At 39.3% G+C, this 24763-nt stretch overlaps 1 protein-coding gene across 6 annotated transcripts in view; it reads right to left on the bottom strand.

The window, feature by feature from the left end:
- Positions 1–24763, bottom strand: part of LOC109078437 (leukocyte immunoglobulin-like receptor subfamily B member 3) — a 351195-nt gene that overhangs the window by 9950 nt on the left and 316482 nt on the right. For 2 of the 6 annotated variants that reach the window (XM_042761279.1, XM_042761274.1), the window contains exons 3-11: positions 12987–13280; positions 12558–12668; positions 12330–12410; positions 10663–10716; positions 10506–10571; positions 10266–10340; positions 4740–4817; positions 4398–4451; positions 4126–4185 (exon numbers count right to left, since the gene is read on the bottom strand). In XM_042761279.1, coding sequence (XP_042617213.1) covers positions 4126–4185; positions 4398–4451; positions 4740–4817; positions 10266–10340; positions 10506–10571; positions 10663–10716; positions 12330–12410; positions 12558–12668; positions 12987–13280 — 873 coding nt within the window. The remainder of the gene's footprint in view (positions 1–4125; positions 4186–4397; positions 4452–4739; positions 4818–10265; positions 10341–10505; positions 10572–10662; positions 10717–12329; positions 12411–12557; positions 12669–12986; positions 13281–24763) is intronic. The other 4 variants (XM_042761277.1, XM_042761276.1, XM_042761275.1 and 1 more) reach the window with 4 other exon arrangements.

The raw sequence follows: 24763 nt of genomic DNA on the forward strand, positions 1-24763 counted from the left end.
CTTTTTCGCGCTGATGGCCTGCACCCCAGCAGAGTCGGAGCAGGACTGCTGTCGGACAACATCTCCAGGACTCTACGCTCCATTTGACTAGTAAGCCAATTCTCAAATAACTGCTATGATGGCTTTTGTTCTACCCACTTAAATAGAAGTACTTGCGCTGTCCAATCTATTAAGACTGTGTCTGTTCCCCGAATAGTGAGGTCAAAATATAAATTTAATGTAGGATCTAGAAAAAAATCTTATCGTGATTAAACCAGAAAAACGTAAAATAAATGAACAAAAACAATTTTTTAAAGTTTGGGCTCATAAACATTAGATCACTCACACCCAAAGCAGTTACTGTAAATGAAATGATCACAGATAATAGTTTTGAAGTACTCTGCTTGACTGAAACCTGGCTAAAACCAAATGATTATATTGGTCTAAATGAGTCTACTCCATCAAACTACTGTTATAAACATGAGCCCCGTCAGACTGGTCGTGGGGGAGGTGTTGCAACAATATATAGTGATATTCTCAATGTTACCCAGAAAACAGGATACAGGTTTGAATCGTTTGGTTTAGTTGTGTTTATTGTTGCACTGTCAGATATGCAAAAGAAATCTATCGTATCTCTTTCTCTGGCTACTGTGTATAGACCACCAGGGCCATATACAGAATTCCTAAAAGAATTTGGAGATTTCCTCTCAGACCTGTTGGTTCCTGCTGATAAAGCGCTAATTTTCGGAGATTTTAACATTCATGTTGATAATACAAATGATGCATTAGGACTTGCGTTTACTAACTTATTAAATTGTTTTTGGAGTAAAGCAAAATGTCACCGGGCCCACTCATCGTTTTAATCATACGCTAGACTTAATTATATCGCATGGAATCGATATTACTGATATAGATATCGTACCTCAAAGTGATGATGTTACTGACCATTTCCTTGTATCGTGCATTCTGCGTATTAATAATAATAACTATATAGCTTCGCGTTATTGTCCAGGCAGAACTATTGTTCCAGCCACCAAAGACAGATTCGCAAATAACCTGCCTGATTTATCTCAACTGCTCTGTGTACCCATAAATACACATGAACTAGACAAAATGACTGGCAATATGGGCACTATCTTCTCTAATACATTAGAAGCTGTTGCCCCCATCAAATTGAAAAAGGTTAGAGAAAAAACGTACTGTGCCATGGTACAACAGTAATACCCACGCACTCAAGAAAAAGAAACTCGTAGTCTTGAGCACAAATGGAGAAAAAACTAACTTGGAAGTTTTTAGAATTGCGTGGAAAAACAGTATGTCCAGCTATAGACAGGCTCTAAAAACTGCCAGGGCCGAGCATATCCACAAACTCATAGAAAACAACCAAAACAATCCAAGGTTTTTATTTAGCACAGTGGCTAGATTAACAAATAACCAGACGCCACCCCAATCTAAATATTCCCTCACAGTTAAATAGTAATGACTTTATGAATTTCTTCACTGATAAAATAGATAACATCAGAAATACAATAACAAATGTAGATTCTACAGCGTCTAATACTTTAGGTTTATCTATCGCACCCAAAGATAAACTGCAGTGCTTTACAACTATAGGACAGGAAGAGCTAAATAAACTTATCACTGCATCTAAACCAACAACATGTTTATTAGATCCTGTACCCACTAAATTACTGAAAGAGTTGTTACCTGTAGCAGAAAAAACAGCTTCTCAATATTATTAACTCGTCGTTATCTTTAGGTCACGTCCCAAAACCATTCAAGCTGGCGGTTATTAAGCCTCTTATTAAGAAACCACAACTAGATCCTAGTGGACTGGCAAATTACAGACCCATTTCAAATCTTCCATTTATGTCTAAAATTTTAGAAAAAGTTGTGTCTGGTCAATTGTGCTCCTACCTGCAAAAAAATTTGATCTCTATGAAGAATTTCAGTCGGGTTTCAGGCCCCATCATAGCACAGAAACTGCACTTGTTAAAATTACAAATGACTTGCTTCTTGCATCAGACCAAGGCTGCATCTCATTGCTAGTTTTACTTGATCTTAGTGCTGCGTTTGACACCATAGATCACGACATACTCATAGATAGATTACAAAACTATACAGGTATCCAAGGGCAGGCTTTAAGATGGTTTAGATCCTACCTGTCCGATCGCTACCACTTTGTTTATCTAAATGGGGAGTCATCTCATTTATCACCAGTAAAATATGGAGTGCCACAACAACATGTTGCCCCTTGGTAATATCATTAGAAAATACGGGATTAGTTTCCACTGTTATGCTGATGATACTCAACTATATATCTCAACAAGGCCAGGTGAAACCTCTAAATTATCTAAGCTAACAGAGTGTGTTAAAAATTTAAAAGATTGGATGACAAATAATTTTTTCCTATTAAATTCGGATAAGACAGATATATTACTTATTGGACCAAAAAACAGTACACAGAATCTCGTAGATTACAATTTGCAACTAGACGGATGTACTGTTACTTCCTCTACTGTAAAAAATCTGGGTGTTATATTAGACAGTAACTTGTCTTTTGAAAATCATATTTCCCATGTTACAAAAACAGCATTCTTCCATCTTAGAAACATTGCCAAGCTACGAAACATGTTACCTGTTTCTGATGCAGAAAAGCTAGTTCATGCATTCATGACCTCTAGACTGGACTATTGTAATGCACTGCTAGGTGGTTGTCCTGCATCCTCAATAAACAAGCTACAGATAGTCCAAAATGCAGTGGCTAGAGTCCTTACCAGGTCAAGAAAATATGATCATATTACCCCAATACTACAGTCTTTGCACTGGCTACCTATTAAGTTCCGTATCAGTTACAAAATATTATTACTTACTTATAAGGCCCTTAATGGCTTAGCTCCTGCGTACCTAACTAGTCTTCTACCACGCTACAACCCATCACACTCCCTGGACTTTTGATAGTACCTAGGATAGCAAAGTCCACTAAAGGAGGTAGAGCTTTTTCGCATTTGGCTCCCAAACTCTGGAATAGCCTTCCTGATAATGTTCGGGGCTCAGACACACTCTCTCTGTTTAAATCTAGATTAAAAACACACCTCTTTGGCCAAGCATCCAAATAATGCATCTCATAATTTTGGACTGCAGTTATATCTGATCAAATGTGCATTATTATTCTTTAGCTTGGGTTAAACGAATTAATTTTACTTGGCTGGAACAGCAGCTATGCTAATTATGTCTCTATTTGTTTCTCTGTTTCTGCTGGGATTTACATCCCGTGGTAACTAGGATTTACACAAGCTCCAGTCTGGATCCAGAACACCTGAGAAGAGATGATGCCAGCCCCTCAGAGGACCTCAGATGATGCTAACCCAGAGACAACATACAGAACTACCACATTTTGCTATAAGTTTGATTGCATAATTGCTGTTAATAGTGTTAATCGTCTGTTTGTTTACGTCTTTTTATTGATTTTTCTGAACATTTCTGCTATATGCACATGAACTGACAGTCACCACTGATAAGCTACTACTAAATATTGTAGAAACTTAATTTTCTGTAAAGTTGCTTTGTAATGATTTGTATCGTAAAAAGCGCTATACAAATAAACTTGAATTGAATTGAATTTTGTTGCCAATCGGTCTGTGACTCTTAAGCTCCGCCCACGGCACACCTCAAGGATCTCAGCTGTTTTCGGTGAGAATCATAAAGCTGTATCTTTCTTTTATAAATCTGATAAAACTAAAGACTCTTTGAAGATATGAAGGATGCAATACTACTATAGGTACTCAAGATTAACATGAGATTGGCGAAAAAAAAAAATGTGTTATGTCCCCTTTAATCTTTTAAAAAGCTTTTTGTTTTTGTAAACAAAACATGTATCTGAACTGTAAATCATGCTTTTTACAGTCAATTTAATTTTATTTGTGCCAGTCTAAAAAAATCTTAAATATGAGCTTAAATATCCTGCAGATACCCTAGTCTGGTAAAAACCATCAATTCATATTTTTCAGGTAGGCCTATATAATTGTCCGGACCTCGGCTGGTGAGGAGGGTTCATTACTGGACCTCAAGCAATGTCAGTTGAAGACCCCTGGGTTAGTGGTTTGACTGTAATAGTGATGAAGCTTGACTTTGTGTTTCTCTCACCTCTGTCTGTGTTCTGCTTCAGTTCAGAGTACAAAGTGTCTCCAGACTCACTGCTCTTCCCTGATAGAGAACAACAGAGAGGCAACGAATGAACAGAATGCTATACATCTGCAACAGTAATAAATGATAATCCATGATAAGAGAGATCAGAACATTTTATTTTAGTTTATTTAGTAGCAGGTTTTAATAAAATATTTTATTTAACACACTTTTTCACATGATCTGTAACATACAGTAAGCATGTCAACATTTCAGAGCATCTCTTTATTTACCTCTGTGTTTGTTCTTAGTTTTCATTTCAATCAGAACATCAGAAAGTCCAGCACCTATCATGAAAACAGCAGGATGTTATCTGACTCTTTAGTCTGTTAGGCCTGCTTTTTATCATCTCTTAATATCTTAACATCTCTTAAATACTCAGACTCACTCATTTCAGTAAAAACATACAGATGTGATTGTTGTGTTGTGATTTTTGTTACATTTCTCAAATTAAGTCGCATGAACTGGCTCTATCAGCCCTGTTTACAATGTTTATTTTTCTCATATTATAAAATTATTATATCCAAGTTAAATTTGATGAATCAGTGTCTTTGGATGCAGTTTGTTGTGTTTACCTTTGCCTTTGGTTTTCTTCTTGTCCTGTATATTGATCTGTGCGTAAGTCAAATCACTGGGTCCTGCAGTATTAATATCTACAAAACAGAAGATCAGTCAGTTCCTCTTCAGGAACTCGAGCTGCGTCGAACGCTTTGGGGAACGCGTCTAGCGTGAGCGACTCTGAATATCGTGTGAAATCAGTCCAATGAAAGAGCGTGACGTCACCGGGCGGGGTGACGTAAGCAACCAGGAAGCTATAAAAGCACATGCCGCGCAGTTGTGTAAATCTTCACGTATTCATTAATTGTTTTGTGTGTGATTTTAATTCTGTCTTGTCAGTCTTATTTATTGTTGTTTGTCACTATTAGCTCCTCAAAGAGTAAGCAATAGTCAAAGAGCAAAGCTAAGATAAGACATCTGAAAGGCGAATCCAGATCAGCGTTTCAGATTGTGTGTCCCTCCCTGCCCTCGCTACATCACGAGTGGGGATACACACAGTCTGTGCGCGATCTGCCTGGGATCGAAGCACGCTGATTCGGCTCTTGAGGGAGCCGTCTGCCTGCACTGTGTACGCCAGTGCGGACGCTTCGATCCCGGAGGGCTTTCCTCGAGAGGGGGTCTTCGCCAGCGTTCCTCGCGGTGTTGGTCCCGCTTTCGCCGAGGCGGAGCGGCGCCTGCATTCGCTGGGTTCGCAGATAGATCTGCTGGAGGGAATGGAGACGGGCGCTTCCCTATCTCCTACCTCACCCGCCAGATCCGCCTGATCTCTGGGTTCGGAAGCCCGCGCTGCGGTCCTTCCCCCTGAGTAACGGCCGCGACGCACCGCCTTTCTTTCTCCGAGGAGATTGACACGGAGGGCGTCGATGAGTTCGCAGTTACACAAACATCAGCTGCATAAACCTCAGTTGCACAGACATCAGTTGCACAAGCATCAGTTTCGCAAGCATATTATGCCTAAACATTATAACGAGCAGCATTAATGAGGAGCGCAGCTCGCGCAGTCAGCTCGCGGGAAAAATAAGGGGGCTGACTGTGCTTCTCGCATATCTGGGGACGGGCTGGAGACGGTTTTTCCTATCTCACCCGTGTTCCCTAGATTTAGAGTTCGTTCTCGAGGCTCGGAAGCCCGCGCTGCGGTTCCTTCCCCCTCTGACCGTGAACTCGTAGCTGCAGCTATTTATCTCCGAGGAGATTAATATTGTTTGTGTGACTAAGCGGCTCGCGCGCTGCCGAGGCAACGCGTATATGACATCACTTCAGTTTTGATGTGAATTTTACCAAACCAGACCGTGTTTACTAGTCTGATTGGTTAGCTGAATTTAATTCTGAGGAATTAAATTCAGTATTTATCTGACTATGAGAAGTTAGATATGAATTGTATCACAGGCCAGACCGTGTTTACTCGTCTGCTTGTTTGGCTCCATTTAATATTGAGGAATTAAATGAGGCATTTATCTGACTGAGAGAAGTTAGATATATAATTTTTTGATTCTTGATCTGAATCTTACCACGCCAGACCATGTATATTTGTCTGGTTGTTTAGCTGCATTTAATTCTGAGGAATTAAATTCAGTGTTTACCTGACTATGAGAAGTCCGATATATCACTTTCGATATGAATTGTATCACAATCCAGACCGTGTATACTTGTCTGATTGTGTGACTGCATTAAATTCTGAGGAATATAATGACATTTATCTCACTTAGAGATATATATATATACTGGAGGGGCTGCTGGGCGGGAGCAGCCCTCTCGGTGTACCGTCTCCTCATGTAGGGAGGCACAGAATCAGAGTGTTGCCGCCCGCGCTCCCCCCCCGCGGGGACCGGTGGCTGAAGCAACGCTCTGGGCCAGGGTTTCCCATCCTAAGCCGGATCTGAGGGCCGTGCTTCAGGCTGGGAGGTCCTCGGCTAAGAAGTCCTGACACATCGGTCACGACTGCAGAGGGCGACCCCTACTGGGGTAGAGTGGTGTTTACAAGCATTACACGGTGCCCGTCTCTCCTCAGTGCCCTCGGGAAGTCGAGCTGCCAACCCTGCCAGAGCTCCAGGGCGCAGCGGTTTCCAGCGAGCGCTGCTCTCTGTTTTTCTTCCGCCCGCGACCGTAGCGGTGCTGAGAGGCTCGCAACCCCTTCGGGGGTCTCTAAAGTAGTTAGATCGGCTGCTGGGAATGGTGTTCTACTTCAGGCGCCGATTTAGCTGCCTCAGTTACACCAGAGGTCCGTCTCGAGAGACTGATTCCCTTAGTAGATCATTTAGCAGCAGTTGAATGACTGCCAGATGTATCTCAAATGGGTCCTGCATATGACAATAAGGCTATTGCTTTTAGTTCGGCTCTTACCGCCAAAATTCAACGGGGTTATTCCGACGTTGGTCGGACACGAGCAGGCTCTGGTTACGGAACAAAAAGTGAATACCCTATTAGGGAGGGAGGCCATCGAGGTGGTCTCTCCTCAAGACAGGGAATCCGGGGTTTTTACAGCCGGTATTTCACAAGTTCCAAGGAAGGATGAGGGGGTTGCGTCCGATCATAGATCTACGTCAGTTAAATCGCTCAGTTATGAGGCTGAAGTTCAAACTGCTTATTCTAAAGCATGTTGTACCACAAATCAGGTCTGAGGACTGGTTTGTTATGACAGATCTCATAGACGCATACTTCCATGTCTCCATCCTTCCACAACACAGGAAGTTTCTGAGGTTCGCTTTCGGGGGCGAAGTGTACCAATATTGAGTACTTCCGTCCAGCCTTGTACTCTCACCCAGCACGTTTACGAAGTGCGTGGATGCTGCTCAAATGGCTCCACTGCGACTGCGGGGCATCCGCATACTAAATTATATCGACGATTGGTTGATTTTAGATCAATCAGAGCAGATGGCGGTTCGACATCGAGATGTCGTTCTCGCTCACATGGGGGAGCTGGGTTTGAGACTGAACGCCAAGAAGAGTGTACTTTCTCCAGTTCAGAGAACCACCTATCTAGGCGTAGTATTGGATTAGACCGCGATGCAGGCACGATTGTCCCCTGCTCGTATCGAGTCAATCCTCATCTCAGTCGAGAGAATCAAAGAAGGCCAGTCACTCACTGTCAAACAATTTCAGAGATTGTTGGGTCTGATGGCAGCTGCGTCCAACGTGATACCTCTTGGCCTGCTGTACATGAGACCCCTACAGTGGTGGCTCAAGACCAAGGGATTTTCCCCGAGGGGCAATCCACTTCGAACTATCAAGGTCACGCGGCGCTGCCTCCATGCCTTAGACATGTGGAAGAAACCTTGGTTCTTGAATCAGGGGCCCGGTGCTGGGAGCTCCTGGTCGCCGTGTAACACTAGCGACGGATGCATCCCTCACTGGTTGGGGTGCGGTCATGAGTGGCCACCCTGCCCGCGGTCTGTGGAGCGGTCGCCATTCTACATGGCATATCAGTTGTCTAGAGATGCTAGCTGTGCATCAAGCATTAAAATATTCCTCCCAGACCTGAGTGGTCACCATGTGTTGGTGCGCACCGACAACACAGCGGTGGTCTCTTATATCAACCAGCAGGGAGGTCTGCGTTTGTGCCCCTTGTACAAGCTGGCACACCAGATCCTTCTGTTGTCCCAGGATAAACTCCTCTAGCTCAGAGCAGTATATTTTCCTGGGAGGTTGAATGTTGGAGCAGACATACTGTCGAGACGGGGAATGGAGGCTTCACCCTGAGGTGGTGAAGCAGATATGGAGAGTTTTTGGACCTCTTTGCGACTCAAGAGACATCGCAATGTCCCCTCTGGTTCTCTCTAGTTCATCCAGCTCCCCTGGGACTGGACACTATGGTACAGACCTGGCCGAGGCTTCGTCTGTACGGATTTCCCCCTATTGCTCTGCTCCCGGGAGTTCTGGCGAGAGTATGCCGGGACGGGGTTCGTCTATTGTTAGTAGCCCCGTTCTGGCCGGAACGAGTATGGTTCGCAGATTTGGTCTCGCTCCTCGACTGCTCTCCTTGGGAGATACCGATCAGGGCAGACCTACTCTCACAGGCGCGATAATTCACCCTCGCCCGGAGCTGTGGAAGCTGTGTGTGTGGCCCCTGAGGGGGCGCAGTTCATAGCATCCGGTCTCTCAACCGAGGTTGTTGAGACCCTCCTCCAATCCAGAGCTCCCTCAACGAGGAAACTGTACGCCCTGAGGTGGAAACTCTTCACCTCATGGTGCAGAGACCGCCAGCTAGACCCAGTAAACTGCCCAGTTAGTACAGTTCTGGAGTTCCTACAGGCCAGGCTCTCTGCAGGGTTGACCCACTCCATGCTGAAGGTCTACGTGGCGGCCATTGCGGCCTACCACGCCCTTCTCGATGGTCAGTCTTTGGGAAGACACCCATTAGTTACACGTTTCCTCTGCGGTGCGCTGAGGCTGAGACCTCCAGTACGGTCCCGTATTCCCCCGTGGGACTTGGTTGTGGTGCTAGAGGCGTTGTGCAGACCTCCATTTGAGCCTATTCAAGATATCTCAGACAGACATCTGACACTTAAAACCGCCTTTCTGTTGGCCATTACCTCTCTGAGGAGAGTAGGAGACTTGCAGGCCCTCTCAGTGGCCCCTACTTATCTGGACTTTGCACCTGGCATGACCAAAGCGTTCATATACCCTCGAGCGGGATATGTTCCTAAGGTCCCCTCTGGCACACCACAACCTGTAGTGCTGCAGGCTTTCTGTCCTCCTCCCTTTCGGGAGCCCGACCAAGAGAAGCTAAATTGTATGTGTCCAGTTCGAGCACTGGACGCATATGTCCACAGAGCTGCCCTGTGGAAAAAACAGACCAATTGCTTGTAGGCTATGGTCCCCCCAAGAGGGGTTCTCCTGCTTCTAAGCAGTCTATTAGTCGTTGGATAGTCGAGGCTATCAACGCCACCTATGAGTCCTCTGGTCGTCCCCCCGCTGTTGGGAGCCAAGGCTCACTCCACACGGGGTATGGCGGCCTCCAAGGCCTTTTTCGCAGGTGTCTCCATGCTGGACATCTGCAACGCTGCGGGGTGGTCCACGCCCTCTACATTCGCAAGATTTTATGGCCTAGACATGCCGGTCACTCCAGGCGCTTCCGTCCTCTCGTCCTAAGCTGTGCTCTTCGGATACACACTAGGCAGGGGTTTGGGAGTCTGGCAGCGTTGGTACTTGTTTCCCCAAAGCGTTCGACGCAGCTCGAGTTCCTGAAGAGGAACGTCTCTAGGTTACGTATGTAACCCTAGTTCCTCGAGGGAACGAGACGCTGCGTCTCGGAGCCATACCCCCGGCACCCCTGCCGGCGCTTGCTGGTACTCGAAGCTGATGCCAGCTGCGCGGCATGTGCTTTTATAGCTTCCTGGTCGCTTACGTCACCCCGCCCGTGACGTCACGCTCTTTCATTGGACTAATTTCACACGATATTCAGAGTCGCTCATGCTAGACGCGTTCCCCAAAGCGTTCGACGCAGCGTCTCGTTCCCTCGAGGAACTAGGGTTACATACGTAACCTAGAGACGATTATTCAGAACATTCTGAAAGTATTGTACTTCAGGAAAAACTGAATCTCACCTTTGCTTTTGCATTTCTTTCCTCTTTTCCCGACTTCTGAGTATGTCACATTATTTGACTCTGCAATGGTATCTTCTAAAAAAAAAATAATAATAAAAAAAAATAATTAATGATGCTTAATTAATTAGGATGAAATACACATTTTTTTATTTTTTTATTTTATGAATTAGAAATGCATGAATGTTTCTAGTTAAAACCGATGATTATATTGTACAGGTGAAGTTAAGAGAGTTTTTGAACCTTTGTCCATCTTTTTCTTAACAGTGACCTCTGAATATGTGACATCTGCCAAGGGTTCTGGATCATCTAAAACAAACAAGTCAAGCCAACATGACTGAATGATTCATAATTTTGTGTGATGTATAGATTGTTTTTATAATAAGGTTTAGGACTCAACCTTTATCTCTATTTTTCACAGTTGTCACGTCGTCATAAATGTGATCAGAACCTGCTGGACGGCAAACAGGCATTTGATGATTCAAGGTAAAATACAATGTAGTCTTGAAGAGGGAATTGAATTAAGGTGTGTGTGTGTATATATATATATATATATATATATATATATATATATATATATATATATATATATATATATATATATATATACACACACACATACAGGTGTTTCTCACTAAATTTGAATGTTGTGGAAAAGTTCTTTTATTTCAGTAATTCAACTCAAACTGTGAAACTTGTGTATTAAAAAAAATAAGTGCACACAGACTGAAGTAGTTTAAGTCTTTGGTTCTTTTAATTGTGATGATTTTGGCTCACATTTAACAAAAACCCACCAATTCACTATCTCAACAAATTAGAATATGGCGACATGCCAATCAGCTAATCAACTCAAAACACCTGCAAAGGTTTCAGGAGCCTTCAAAATGGTCTCTGTGGAAGAAAAAGATGCACAACCAACCAAGAGTACCGCAGCCTTATGAGGATTGTCAAGCAAAATCGATTCAAGAATTTGAGTGAACTTCACAAGGAATGGACTGAGGCTGGAGTCAAGGCATCAAGAGCCACCACACACAGACGTGTCAAATAATTTGGCTACAGTTGTCATATTCCTCTTGTTAAGCCACTCCTGAACCACAGACAACGTCAGAGGCGTCTTACCTGGGCTAAGGAGAAGAAGAACTGGACTGTTGCCAAGTGCTCCAAAGTCCTCTTTTCAGATGAGAGCAAGTTTTGTATTTCATTTGAACACCAAGGTCCTAGAGTCTGGAGGAAGGGTGGAGAAGCTCATAGCCCAAGTTGCTTGAAGTCCAGTGTTAAGTTTCCACAGTCTGTGATGATTTGGGGTGCAATGTCATCTGCTGGTGTTGGTCCATTGTGTTTTTTGAAAACCAAAGTCACTGTACCCTTTACCAAGATTTGTGGAGCACTTCATGCTTCCTTCTGCTGACCAGTTTTTGAAGATGCTGATTTTATTTTCCAGCAGGATTTGGCACCTGCCCACACTGCCAAAAGCAGAAAAAGTTGGTTTAAATGACCATGGTGTTGGTGTGCTTGACTGGCCAGCAAACTCACCAGACATGAACCCCAGAGAGAATCTGTGGGGTACTATCAAGAGGAAAATGAGAAACAAGTGTGGAGAGAATGAAGATGAGGTTGAGGTGAAGGTCAAAGTAAAATGGGCTTGGGTTTCAATTCAGCCTCAGCAGTGCCACAAACTGATTACCTCCATGCAACGCCGAATTGAGGCAGTATTTAAAGCAAAAGGAGCCCCTTATTGAGTAGATGTACAGTAAATGAACATACTTTTCAGAAGGCCAACAATTCACAATTTTTTTTTTTTTTTTTTTTTTTTTTTTATTATTGGTCTTATAAAATATTCTAATTTGTTGAGATAGTGAATTGGTGGGTTTTTGTTAAATGTGAGCCAAAATCATCACAATTAAAAAAAAAAAACTACTTCAGTCTGTGTGCATTAAATTTATTTAATACACAAGTTTCACAATTTGAGTTGAATTACTGAAATAAATGAACTTTTCCACAACATTCTAATTTATTGAGAAGCACCTGTATATATATGTATGTATATAATTAGTTATTGAGGCTGACCAGACTGTAGAGGAGAGTTTTCCAGTTGAGATTGTGCAGATTGATTTGGGACTGATGTCTGGTTAATGTTACGCTGCTGATCTATAACAGAAACAAAGAGCATTATGATCACTCAAGAGTATCTGCAGTTATTGTTTATTTTGATATTATGTTTTCTCATGAGCCTTTACTCAGAAACTTTATTGTTGCTGTTCAGTTGTGTTAATCATGTTCTGAACTGCTCCACACCTTTGTTCTTCTTGTATCTCCACATCAGCAGCAGTGAGAGGAAGAACAACAGACAAACACTCAATCCCACAACCACACCAGTGACCAGAAGAGAAGATGAAGCTGCTGAGACTGAAGAACATGATCAGATCTGTTCATTAGTGACACACTGTATGATGATATTACAAAAGTACATGAAATCACTCGTTATTTCAAGACTTCTGACTTTACTCCCTGTGTCTCTGCTGGTTATAACATTAATTTAATCAGAAAGATAGCATTTATTTTTATGCATCCAGCTCATCCTAATTAACCTTGTTTGCTTAAAAATTAAGTGTGTTGAAAACAAACAAATCTGATAATTAGTTAATTTTAAATGCATCAGTTCATATTTTGTAGTGTCTGGTATTGTTGAACAACAGGTGAGTGTTTATCACAGTATTTACTCACCATTAACAGACAGATTTATTCGTTCACTCTCCTGTGATGAGTTTGGTCTTCCATCTCTCTGTCCTCTACACCAGAACTGATCCTGATCAGACTCATTCACTCCTCTGATAGTGAGAGTGTCTCTGTCTATGGTGTAACGCTCAGACGTCTGTAACTTTACACTGTTGTTTGTACCTTTATACCACTCATATTTCCAGTCACTGTGATTAGAGTTTATCACACACGTCAGATTGACTGTCTCTCCAGTGAATACAGGACTGTCTGGTGTCACAGTCAGTGTAGGTCTGGGTAAATCTGTAAAATATGAAAGCAGATAAATAATTAATTGTGAGTGTCGTATCTCTAATTTGTGCAAGTACAATCTTGCTCTTTACATTCTGCAGGAGCTCATAGATTAAGTGCTAACTGAATGCAATAGCTGTCTTTATACATCTATTGTTTTGTCAGAAAAATGCCTATTTTTGATGCTGTTATGAAGAAATTAATGTGTTCAACTAATATTTTTGGTCTAACAGCCATATCAATAATTTACTGGTGATTTTTGTCCTTTTTAAGAGTCTCTGATCCTCATTCACTGTCAATGTACTGAAAAGAGAAGCCAGGACATTCAGCTGTAAATAATGCCATTGTGTTCCAGGGAAGAAAGTCATACAGGTCCGTAAAAATATGAGTTTGAGTAAATTATGCGTTTCATTTTTTTGGGCAAACTATTACTCTAATTGTTGAGAAATGGTTTAAATTTTTTTTTTAGAAAGTTAAATTCTTCAGGCACAAATAATAAAAAAAAATACATGCCATCATCAGAGTGACATTCATGGTTGAGATGAATCTTTTAAACAGTGTATACTGCCTTCACTGTACATATGGATCTATCAATCTAATTCAGTGCTGAACACAAAGTTTGGTTATTTACAAAACTGACAACTGCATTCTGAACTGAATTTAGCTGCAGTGTATACTCTGTCTTTGTGTTCATCACCTGAGATTGAGGGGTTTGGTTCAGTACACAACTGTACAACCCTCACTATGTCTGCAGTTTATATGTAAAGTGTGTACAGAATTTCAGCCTCCGACACCTGAAGTGGACTGTGAACAGAATACAGTTTCTCCACAGAATGACTGACTAATATGAAAGAATTGTCAGGACTTTTTTCAAAAGGAATGGCACATTGTATTTTCAATTGCATTTCCACATGTGGGCACATAAATTGTGACATAATCCAAATGCAAATCTTGCATTACCGTTTTCATTTTCACTTTCACGAACGCACAGTGACTGCCACATTTCAAAGGAAAGAGCAAAGTCCATTTGCAACTGTATTTCCCATGTCTTACGAGTTATGAGCCTGTCATATTTAAATAGCAATATTAATAACCACATTTGCTTTTTCACTCTCTGCGTCGTGGCTGTAACCTGCCAAAACTCAAATGGAATTGCAATTCCTTTTGCATTTGAATTTCTTATGTCTACACGGAAATCTGTCACTCAGTGTGAGAGGCGGGACTATACTGGGGGCGTGTTTGTATTGGGAGGTGACGTCACTCACAAGCTGCGTCCCAATTCATGAGCTACATCCTTCAAAGCTTATCCTATCCCAGAATTCTTAGCGCACTGGTGGCGATGGGACTTTTATTTAAACAAAATAGCGGGTGATGGTTCTGTGGTGACCGACGAATACACTTAGAAATATAAGTATTGTATTTTAATTTACTCAAATAGCTAGTGAAACATGTTAGAAGTCAGGAGTCTTAAAAAATGTGATCAGATTCATTTGTTAGGTTGTCCGAGGCAAAAGTTCTTGTATTTATGAAATCGAGGGCTGAATTTGATAATTCCTGTACTTGAGACAAAAACTCAGCCTTTGTGGATCGGAGGTAAGGCATTACCTGTAATATTTCCACTAGGACATCTTGTGTTCACTACATTTGGCCCTCACTCATATATAATGCCCACAACAATAGGACAAGTAGGCCTATAAGGCTACTTAATAATCAAGGCTTTCACTTGTATTTTTATTTTATTTCATTTTTTTTTATTTTATTATTTATTTTGTTGCAAGATATGTCCACAAATGTTTTAGGCAAACTTGATGATCCAGGAATATGATTTCTGAAGTATGCACGTCCTGCTGTCATATTTTCTAACCTTAAGATTGCAGCCCTTTCTTAATAATTTTCATTGCTTTTTCTCTTCTTTTAGGACAGTTCTGGAGAAAATGGTGCTTCTGGGAAACTTGAAAATGAAATGTACTTAAGGTATGAAGAGTAAAAGTAGCCTATGTAATTTAATTAATTTAAATTAATTTAATTTAATTTAAATTTAATTTAATTTAATTTAAAAGTAGCCTATGTATTCTGCAGAAAAACTTCATATATGATGGTCTTTCATTAATCTGCTGCACTACAGCTGTATTTTACTTCTGCATATGTTCAAGGTTGTTACATTTAAAACACTTTATATAGGCCTAGTTTTGGGCAGTTTAATGTACAACAGTGAATGATATTGTAAAGTACCATGTTTTTGTATTGTAGCTGTCCTGAGAGAGAGAGAGAGAAAAAAAAACACAATAGCCTTCTTCTCATTTGTATGTATGTGTATACGTAAGGAATGTATTTCGTTACACTCCACCACTTTATTTAGCAGATGAAACGAGTTTATTGCTAGAATATTAAACAGTTGCTACAACTGCGAACGATATCAAGGCTGCTTCCGAAGCACTCAGACCGGTCTAGCCTACGGAGGACTGTTCTTGTTGCCTAGCAACTGCGACAGCTGCCGTTGACGAGTGGCAGTAACTTTTGTAAGTGACCTGTTTATATTCAGCTGAATAAAACTAAACAGGGTTGAAAACCTGTTTAAATATGTTCACCATGGTCCATTTATGTACATAATAATCAATAATACAATAAGCAACATAAAATCACATTTTGGTAAGATATAAGTCATTTAATTGCTTTTTGTATTTTTCACTCCGATTGACACAAATGAGTAAACAGACAGTGCAATTCTACAATTATTACAGTAGCCTAGATTTTATTTATTTTAATCTGTAAAAGAGCATGTCACACCTACCTCTATTTTTTACTGTTTAAAAAAAAAAAAAAAATACAGTGCCAGTCTATATTTATTTACCCATTTTCCATCTTATATATTTTATATTATTTCATATTTTATCAGTTTTAATTCGTTATGGAGCACGCAACCCGTGGGCCCTGGCACCAAAGCGTCCCGCAAGTCTCAAGATCTCTCACTTTTTATATTAATTCACTTTGGCTGTGGCATGTTCTGTGACAGCTGCGCCTAGATCATTGGTGTAAACTGAAGACTCATCTAGGACAGGCAGAGTAGGAGTAGCAGCATTTTTTTTTGTTGTTGTTATGTGCATCAATTGGAGTGTAAACAGAGTGAAAGATCTTGAGGCAGGTGCTCTATAAGATAGGAATAAGCTATAGGTGGCAAATAGGTAAATACATGCAGACTTACACTATTACTTATTGTAATGTGCATCTTTCTTATGTTTTAATCTGTACTGTTAAATGTATATTAATAAGAAATGTGATTTGCATGTGTGTATTATTTAGTTCAGTGATGTCATACACTGAAAAAAATTAACATGGCATGTCTTTGAATTTACAAAAATGAAACATGTATGTACAACACAATTAATTTATGTTTCGGTTGTGAACATGCTTTAATTAAGTAGATTTCACTTGTTCATACTGAGTGTTGTATGTACACATTTCTCTCACGTTAATTGAAAGTGATTGAATCTAAAACTGAATTCAATCTAAGAGCAGATGGTGGCGGTATTGCATCGTTGAGAGGGATGACAAACCGCCGTAAAAGGAGAAATTGAATCGAGTGCCAAAAACTTTGAAGATTCAGCAGCTGAGCCAGCAGTCACTCACCTCATCTCAGACAATAATGATTTAATGCAAAGCAAGCCTATCAAATTGTTTTATATTTGTTTTCAAATAGGCGATATTTCCTCTAGATAACAGTTTTTGTAGTGGATAACAATTACAATGGTCAAGTAACAACACGTTAACATTCAGCTAGTTTATCATTAAGCGTCAACAACCAGTGGCCAGTCTGTAACTCTGTCTGTTCTCTTCTTAGTTGTGGTTTGTATATTCTTATTCTTAGTTTTCCTGTTCCTGTTGGATTTACTTGTTAAAAGACTGTTTCTTGATCTTTCTATCATCATGCACCTCATTACAATCATGACAGACGTCACATTTAGCTGTTTCTGTTCGTGCAGCAGGTTCACTGTCAGTGTGGATGTAAGTCACTTCAGTTATAATATACAGTTGTGACTCTAATTCAGTGGTTATTAATCCTGGTTTTGGGGATGTGTCTGGATGTGGTTTTGCATGTCTCTGTTATTTAACACCTGATTGTGTGATTAACAGAGAGCTAGATGAACTGAACTGAGTGAGTCAGATAAAGGAGACATAAATGTTCAGATCGGGTCTCCAGCAGCAGGATTAAGAAGCACTAATACAGGTCCTTCTCAAAAAATTAGCATATTGTGAAAAAGTTCATTATTTTCCATAATGTAATGATAAAAATTAAACTTTCATATATTTTTAGATTCATTGCACACCAACTGAAATATTTCAGGTCTTTTATTGTTTTAATACTGATGATTTTTGGCATACAGCTCATGAAAGACCCAAAATTCCTATCTCAAAAAAATTAGCATATTTCATACGCCAATAAAAGAAAAGTGTTTTTAATACAAAAAAAGTCAACCTTCAAATAATTATGTTCAGTTATGCACTCAATACTTGGTCGGGAATCCTTTTGCAGAAATGACTGCTTCAATGCGGCGTGGCATGGAGGCAATCAGCCTGTGGCACTGCTGAGGTGTTATGGAGGCCCAGGATGCTTCGATAGCGGCCTTAAGCTCATCCAGAGTGTTGGGTCTTGCGTCTCTCAACTTTCTCTTCACAATATCCCACAGATTCTCTATGGGGTTCAGGTCAGGAGAGTTGGCAGGCCAATTGAGCACAGTAATACCTTGGTCAGTAAACCCATTTACCAGTGGTTTTGGCACTGTGAGCAGGTGCCAGGTCATGCTGAAAAACGAAATCTTCATCTCCATAAAGCTTTTCAGCAGATGGAAGCATGAAGTGCTCCAAAATCTCCTGATAGCTAGCTGCATTGACCCTGCCCTTGATAAAACACAGTGGACCAACACCAGCAGCTGACATGGCACCCCCAGACCATCACTGACTGTGGGTACTTGACACTGGACTTCAGGCATTTTGGCATTTCCTTCTCCCCAGTCTTCCTCCAGACTCTGGCACCTTGATTTCCGAATGACATGCAAAATTTGCTTTCATCCGAAAAAAAGTACTTTGGACCACTGAGCAACAGTCCAGTGCTGCTTCTCTGTAGCCCAGGTCAGGCGCTTCTGCCGCTGTTTCTGGTTCAAAAGCACACGCCTGTGCATGGTGGCTCTGGGTGTTTCTACTCCAGACTCAGTCCACTGCTTCCGCAGGTCCCCCAAGGTCTGGAATCGGTCCTTCTCCACAATCTTCCTCAGGGTCCGGTCACCTCTTCTCGTTGTGCAGCGTTTTTTGCCACACTTTTTTCCTTCCCACAGACTTCCCACTGAGGTGCCTTGATACAGCACTCTGGGAACAGCCTATTCGTTCAGAAATTTTCTTTCTGTGTCTTTACCCTCCCTCTCGCTTGAGGGTGTCAGGTCGGCAGTCTTACCCATGATTGCGGTTTTGAGTAATGAACCAGGCTGGGAGTTTTTAAAACCCTCAGGAATCTTTTGTAGGTGTTTAGAGTTAATAAGTTGATTCAGATGATTAGATTAATAGCTCGTTTAGAGAACCTTTTCATGATATGCTAATTTTTTGGAATTTTGGGTTTTCATGAGCTGCATGCCAAAATCATCAGTATTAAAACAATAAAAGACCTGAAATATTTCAGTTGGTGTGCAATGAATCTAAAATATATGAAAGTTTAATTTTTTATCATTACATTATGGAAAATAATGAACTTTTTCACAATATGCTAATTTTTTGAGAAGGACCTGTAACTGAACTGTGTGTGAATCTAACTCTATTCAGCTTTCTAAAACAAGTTTTAAAATCACTAATAACTGCACAATAACTGTCCTATAAAGCAGCCTTAACCAAACTGAGGTTTGTGAGAGAACTGCAGGGGTTGTGAGTTGATGAAAAGCTAATAATTAAATCATAAAAATATAAAAATAAAATACTTTTACTTAACAAAATAAATATTTTAATAGAAAAAATAAATAAAACTTAGTTCTGCATGTTCTAATGAGTTTCAAATCAAGAAACAGGTTTGTGTTCCCTGATAATATTATAATATGTTTTTCTTAATTTTTTCTCCTAGAAACACACATTTGATAGTAGCTTGAGTTAGGATGCAGATGCAGATTTATGTTCATTATCAAAATCAGTAATATCTGTGAAAACTGTAGCAATCTCATATGGTGAAATTTAATTCTGACTGTTTGAGTTGCTTTTAACCATTGGTCTTCCATAGTAGCATACATTTAGATCATGATAATCAATTAAAACCACAGTTATAGCGCCTCAGTACCATGAAAAAATGGCTTCTAGGTATTTGTATAAAAACTACACGAATGTCCAAATACATTTAGTTTAGGCTAAACGCTAGCTTGATCACAAAATTACTGTAATTGTATTCCATTACTACTCCTTCAATACATTTAATACATGTCTACATTAATAATATAATAAAATATTCAGATTTCTGACACAATACCATGGTGCAGTTAGTGATAGTACAGTAAATCTATGGTAAATGATGGTGATTTGTAGATTAAAAGTCTTCTCACTGTGGTTGCGCACAGTATTTCTGCTGTTCGTCAGCGCTGTATCATCTGGCTGGAAACAGAGTTATTAATTTATGGTAAATGATGGTGATTTGTAGATTATGGATCTCACAGCAGCAATGTTTGATCGAGATTCATCAGCGAGTAACGCATCTGCTCTCGTGAAGCTCGCGCCGCTGTTTAACTTTGACCCGAGCGGATAAACGGTCCTAGTGACGCGCTTTAAATGACGAGCGCTCTTTCGTTCCGCGTTTGCCTCATAAACATTGTACTATCGAGCATTTATCAAACTTTTATTATCGTTTATCGAGGAAATTTATGTCGCGCGATAATTATCTTTATCTATTTATCATCCAGCCCTACCATTAACTGATATTAGAGAACAGTGAACATGCATCTGTTGTTTAATTATTGAAGTATTAATAAAAAATTTCAGGCGTATTTCAAGTAAATATTTTACGTCAAAAGCGTTCAGCTTAAAATTAAAATGAAATGAAAAAGGTTTGTGAATCACTGCTTTATAGAAACAGAGCACTGCATGTAAAAAGCCCTTTCAAGACTGATAACTTTAAAGACAACTGTAACTACAAAGTTTTCAAAGTAGTTTTAACTCTAAGAGAGCAGCGGAGTCACACCACAAAAATAACAATAACAACACAGGAATTATATCACTGATTGATTTTCAGTAATAAAAACTCTGACAGCAAATCTGTATTGTCCTGTGACATATATATCTCTGTATGTCACATGTGAGAGTGACTGTCTCTCCTCTGAACACACGCTGATCTGGAGTCACCTTCACTACAGCTTTTGGTCTCGCTGTATTAATACACATATGAGTAAATATTGAAAAAAAACATTACTGTATCATAATCAGTGTTATTAACATATAAGAAAAATACTGCACTGTTAAGACATTTTCTGTCAATTCTACAATTATTACTGTAAATTCTCTTTACAGTAAATAACGTTAATCCCTTTTGCATCATGAAAAAGCTCTAAAAAAAGATTCGATGTATGATGTGATTTGTTTCTCATGAAGAAAAAAGACAGAATACAGTTTATATTGAGCTGAATTTGGTAAACAGTAAGAGTTTTCCATTTTGATCAAAACCACAGTCTCTCAGTTGGACATGTGATCATAACAGAGTGAGTTTATGAGGACAATTATATTTAACTCACCCTTCACAGTGAGAGAAACAGAGCTTGATTGTGATGATTCTGGTCTTTTATCTCTCTGTCCTCTACACCAGAACTGATCCTGATCAGACTCAGTAGCTCCTCTGATAGTGAGAGTGTCTCTGTATACAGTGTAACGCTCAGACGTCTGTAACATTACACTGTCTCTGTCTTTATACCACTCATATCTCCACACATATGTCTGGTAATATGTCTGGTAATGTGTCTGGTAATATGTCCAGTCATTACTCCAGTCATGTGTCAGGTCATTTCTCTTTCTCCAGTCTCTGTAAGACTCAATCACACACTTCAGACTCACTCTCTCTCCAGTGAATACAGGACTGTCTGGAGTCACAGTCAGTGTAGATCTGGGTAAATCTGTGAAGAAAGACAAAAATATGAAGTGACTCAAACAGCTCTTTAAGTGTATGGTGTTTTGTAAATGTTTTATAAAACTACAATTCATTATTTTATGTCATATTTCATAATACTGGTTCTGTTTTATTTGTGTACTGTCATTAGTTTTCTCATTTCAATTTTTTGAGGAGGCTCTGGTTAAGTCATGAAGGATCTCAGGAATCTCAATCTATCTTATTTTTCTCGTAAGAGCGCCACAGTTTAATGTGTCTGGTTTACAGTGTCATTCACTTCTGTCTATTTTTTTGCTACAAAAACCTTGTTTTGCTGCTTGTTATTGCAAACTGGTGTCCTACCATTATTTATATATATTTTAATATGTTATCTTAATTATGAACACTGGTTTGTAGTGCACACAGTTGTTTTTTTTCCGTTTCCTGCACTTTGTTATTCTTCTGGTTATTTCTCTACAGTGTCTAATGAACCTGACGTCTCACACATTCACAGAAAACAGTTTACTTCTGCGTTGAAAAAAAAGGTTGATAACAGCCTCTGTGTGTGTTTCTTCAAGAGAGCATCCATTATACACCTGTGTTATTATTTCTTTGTTTTTATTAATGTGTAATCATAATTACTGATCATTTCATTGTTCCATTTAATCAAATAATCATTTATTCATTTTTATTATTTAGTATTTCACTTATTTTACTTGTTCTTGCTGTGCTTTCAGTTGTTGTTTTAACATGATTGTTTGGTTTCAAGTAAGAGAATGTCTCCATTTCAAGGTTTTTAACATCACATGTTGATTTTCTTTAATACAGTTCTAGGTACACGGCTGAATACGGCTTTGTGAACTGGTTTTGGGTATCAGACAGAACAAGATGGATGTCTCAGGATCTGATAAAGTGACTGGATGGAGATCTGTTCTAACAGTCACATGCTCAGACAAACAGCTAAATGTAGTGTTACATCAGGAATGGACTTGAATAAGACCCTCATGCAGAGAGCAATAGAGACACCAGAACACAAATATTCATGATTCTGCTTAGTTAAAAACACAGAATTATATTAGACCCTTATGATTTCACTCTGTCCCTCACATGCTTATATATTAAAATATGAACCTCACGAACAGAAGGCTGCTTTCAATTTCAAATGCTGACGCGCGCTTTGTTTGTGACGACTGCTCGTGCATGCCGCTGTGCGCTACTCAGTGTAAGTGGTTTAATGGACTTGCGTCTCAAAATGTTTTATGATGCAAAATTAATGTAAACATAACCAAGTTAATAATATTAGGGCTGTCACCCGTCCCTTAAAATAAGGAATCGTCCCGTATTTAAGGTGAATGATTTGTCCAGTATTTACAAAAAGCCTAACACATATTTGAATAAACAAATAAGTATTTTGCACTATAAGTTATATAAGTTTATAATACTAATATAAATTATAATTAAACAATGAAATTTAATAAGAAGTAGGCTATAAGATAATTTGATTTTGGTTTTGTTTTGTTTTTTTTGTTTGCGACGGAGTCTCCAGAACGCGCGCCATTAAAGCCCTTTCACACGAGCGCAGCACGCGGTAAACAAACTTGCGCGGATATAAAACATTAGGAGCTCACATCTGCCCTCTGAACACAAGAATCTCCAAATGTAGCGCTGAACGGGAAAGTTATCAATGTGTCTGTTCAGTAACTAATGATGAAAGCAGAGAGACATTTCAGCTGTTCACGGTGGACTGTCTGACTTAAAGAGACAGTTCACCCAAAAATGTAAATTGTGTCCTCGTTTACACACCCACAGGTTGTTCTAAACCTGTAATAATATGTTTCTTCTGTTGAACATAAAAGAAGATACTTTAAATAATGTGGGTAACCAGACAGTTTCTGGTCTCCAATGACTCTGATGTTTTGTTTTTTACCTTACTATGGAAGTTACGACCATCAAGCTGTTTAGTTGAGACACATTCTTCAAAGTATTTTCTTTTGTGATCAACAGAAGAAAGAACTTTATGCAGGTTTAGAACAGCCTGGCTAAATTATGACTACTTTCATTTTTGTGTGAATCATACCATTAAAGTGACAGACACATCCGTGCTTCTAAAGGTATAGGCCTATTGTTTTATTAACATTATTATATTCCATACATTATCAGAGCTTGGTAAACATAATTATTATATTTGTAGATATGATTAGAAAGGTAAATTAATATATTATAATTAATGTTATGCCCCATTCATTAATTTATTATTGATATTAATCATAAATATATACCTAATAAATAATCATATATGTCATAAACAATTTGGCATTTTAAAAAGTTTTGAAAAATGTAAATTTTTTAGATAAAAATGGGACAAATAATAATTACATAATATTGTAGTCCTAATTGAAGCATGTTTGAAGCATGAAGTTGAACATGTTTTCTCATGGTTTATTGTTGAGCTCTGAGTTCTTCACTGATCATTTGTGTCCTTCACTCTGAAAATCATTCACAGTTCTTGAATGGAAGACGTTCAGATAATCTTAAATACTGAAAGCACTCTTTGTTTGTTGTTTGTAATATGTTTCTATGTTCCTCTTTATTATTTGCTACTTGCTTGAATGTTTTGAAGTTATATTAGTTTAAAATTCTTAACATACAACTGTTTTAATTATATATTTAATGTTGTGATTATTTTTTAATTTAATATATTTTTTTTGTTTGTTTATGTAAATGTAAGGATTGTAAGATTATCAAGTCGGTAAACTAATTAATTAATAAAGGGAAAAAAGTAGATCAAGAATTGTTCTGGAATCGGATCGTGACTCCCAGAATCTGAATCTGAATCAGATCGGATCGTGAGGTGACTAAAGATTCCCACCCCCACTAGAAAGTGTTAAGTGTTCCTGTTCCTGTAGGATTTACTTGTTAAAAGACTGTTTCTTGATCTTTCTATCATCATGCACCTCATTACAATCATGACAGACGTCACAGTTAGCTGTTTCTGTTCATGCAGCAGGTTCTCAATGTGGATGTGAGTCACTTCAGTTATAATATACAGTTGTGACTCTAATTCAGTGGTTCTTAATCCTGGTTCTGGGGATGTGTCTGGATGTGGTTCTGCACGTCTCTCTTATTTAACACCTGATTGTGTGATTAACAGAGAGCTAGATGAACTGAACTGAGTGAGTCAGATAAATGAGACATAAATGTTCAGATCGGGTCTCCAGCAGCAGGATTAAGAAGCACTAATAACTGAACTGTGTGTGAATCTAACTCTATTCAGCTTTCTAAAACAAGTTTTAAAATCAATAATAACTGCACAATATCTGTCATATAAAGCAGGCTTAACCAAACTGAGGTTTGTGAGAGAACTGCAGGAGGTTGTGAGTTGATGAAAAGCTAATAATTA

The sequence above is a fragment of the Cyprinus carpio genome, chromosome A7, assembly GCF_018340385.1.
Source record: "Cyprinus carpio isolate SPL01 chromosome A7, ASM1834038v1, whole genome shotgun sequence".
In the NCBI taxonomy this organism is placed as follows: Eukaryota; Metazoa; Chordata; class Actinopteri; order Cypriniformes; family Cyprinidae; genus Cyprinus; species Cyprinus carpio.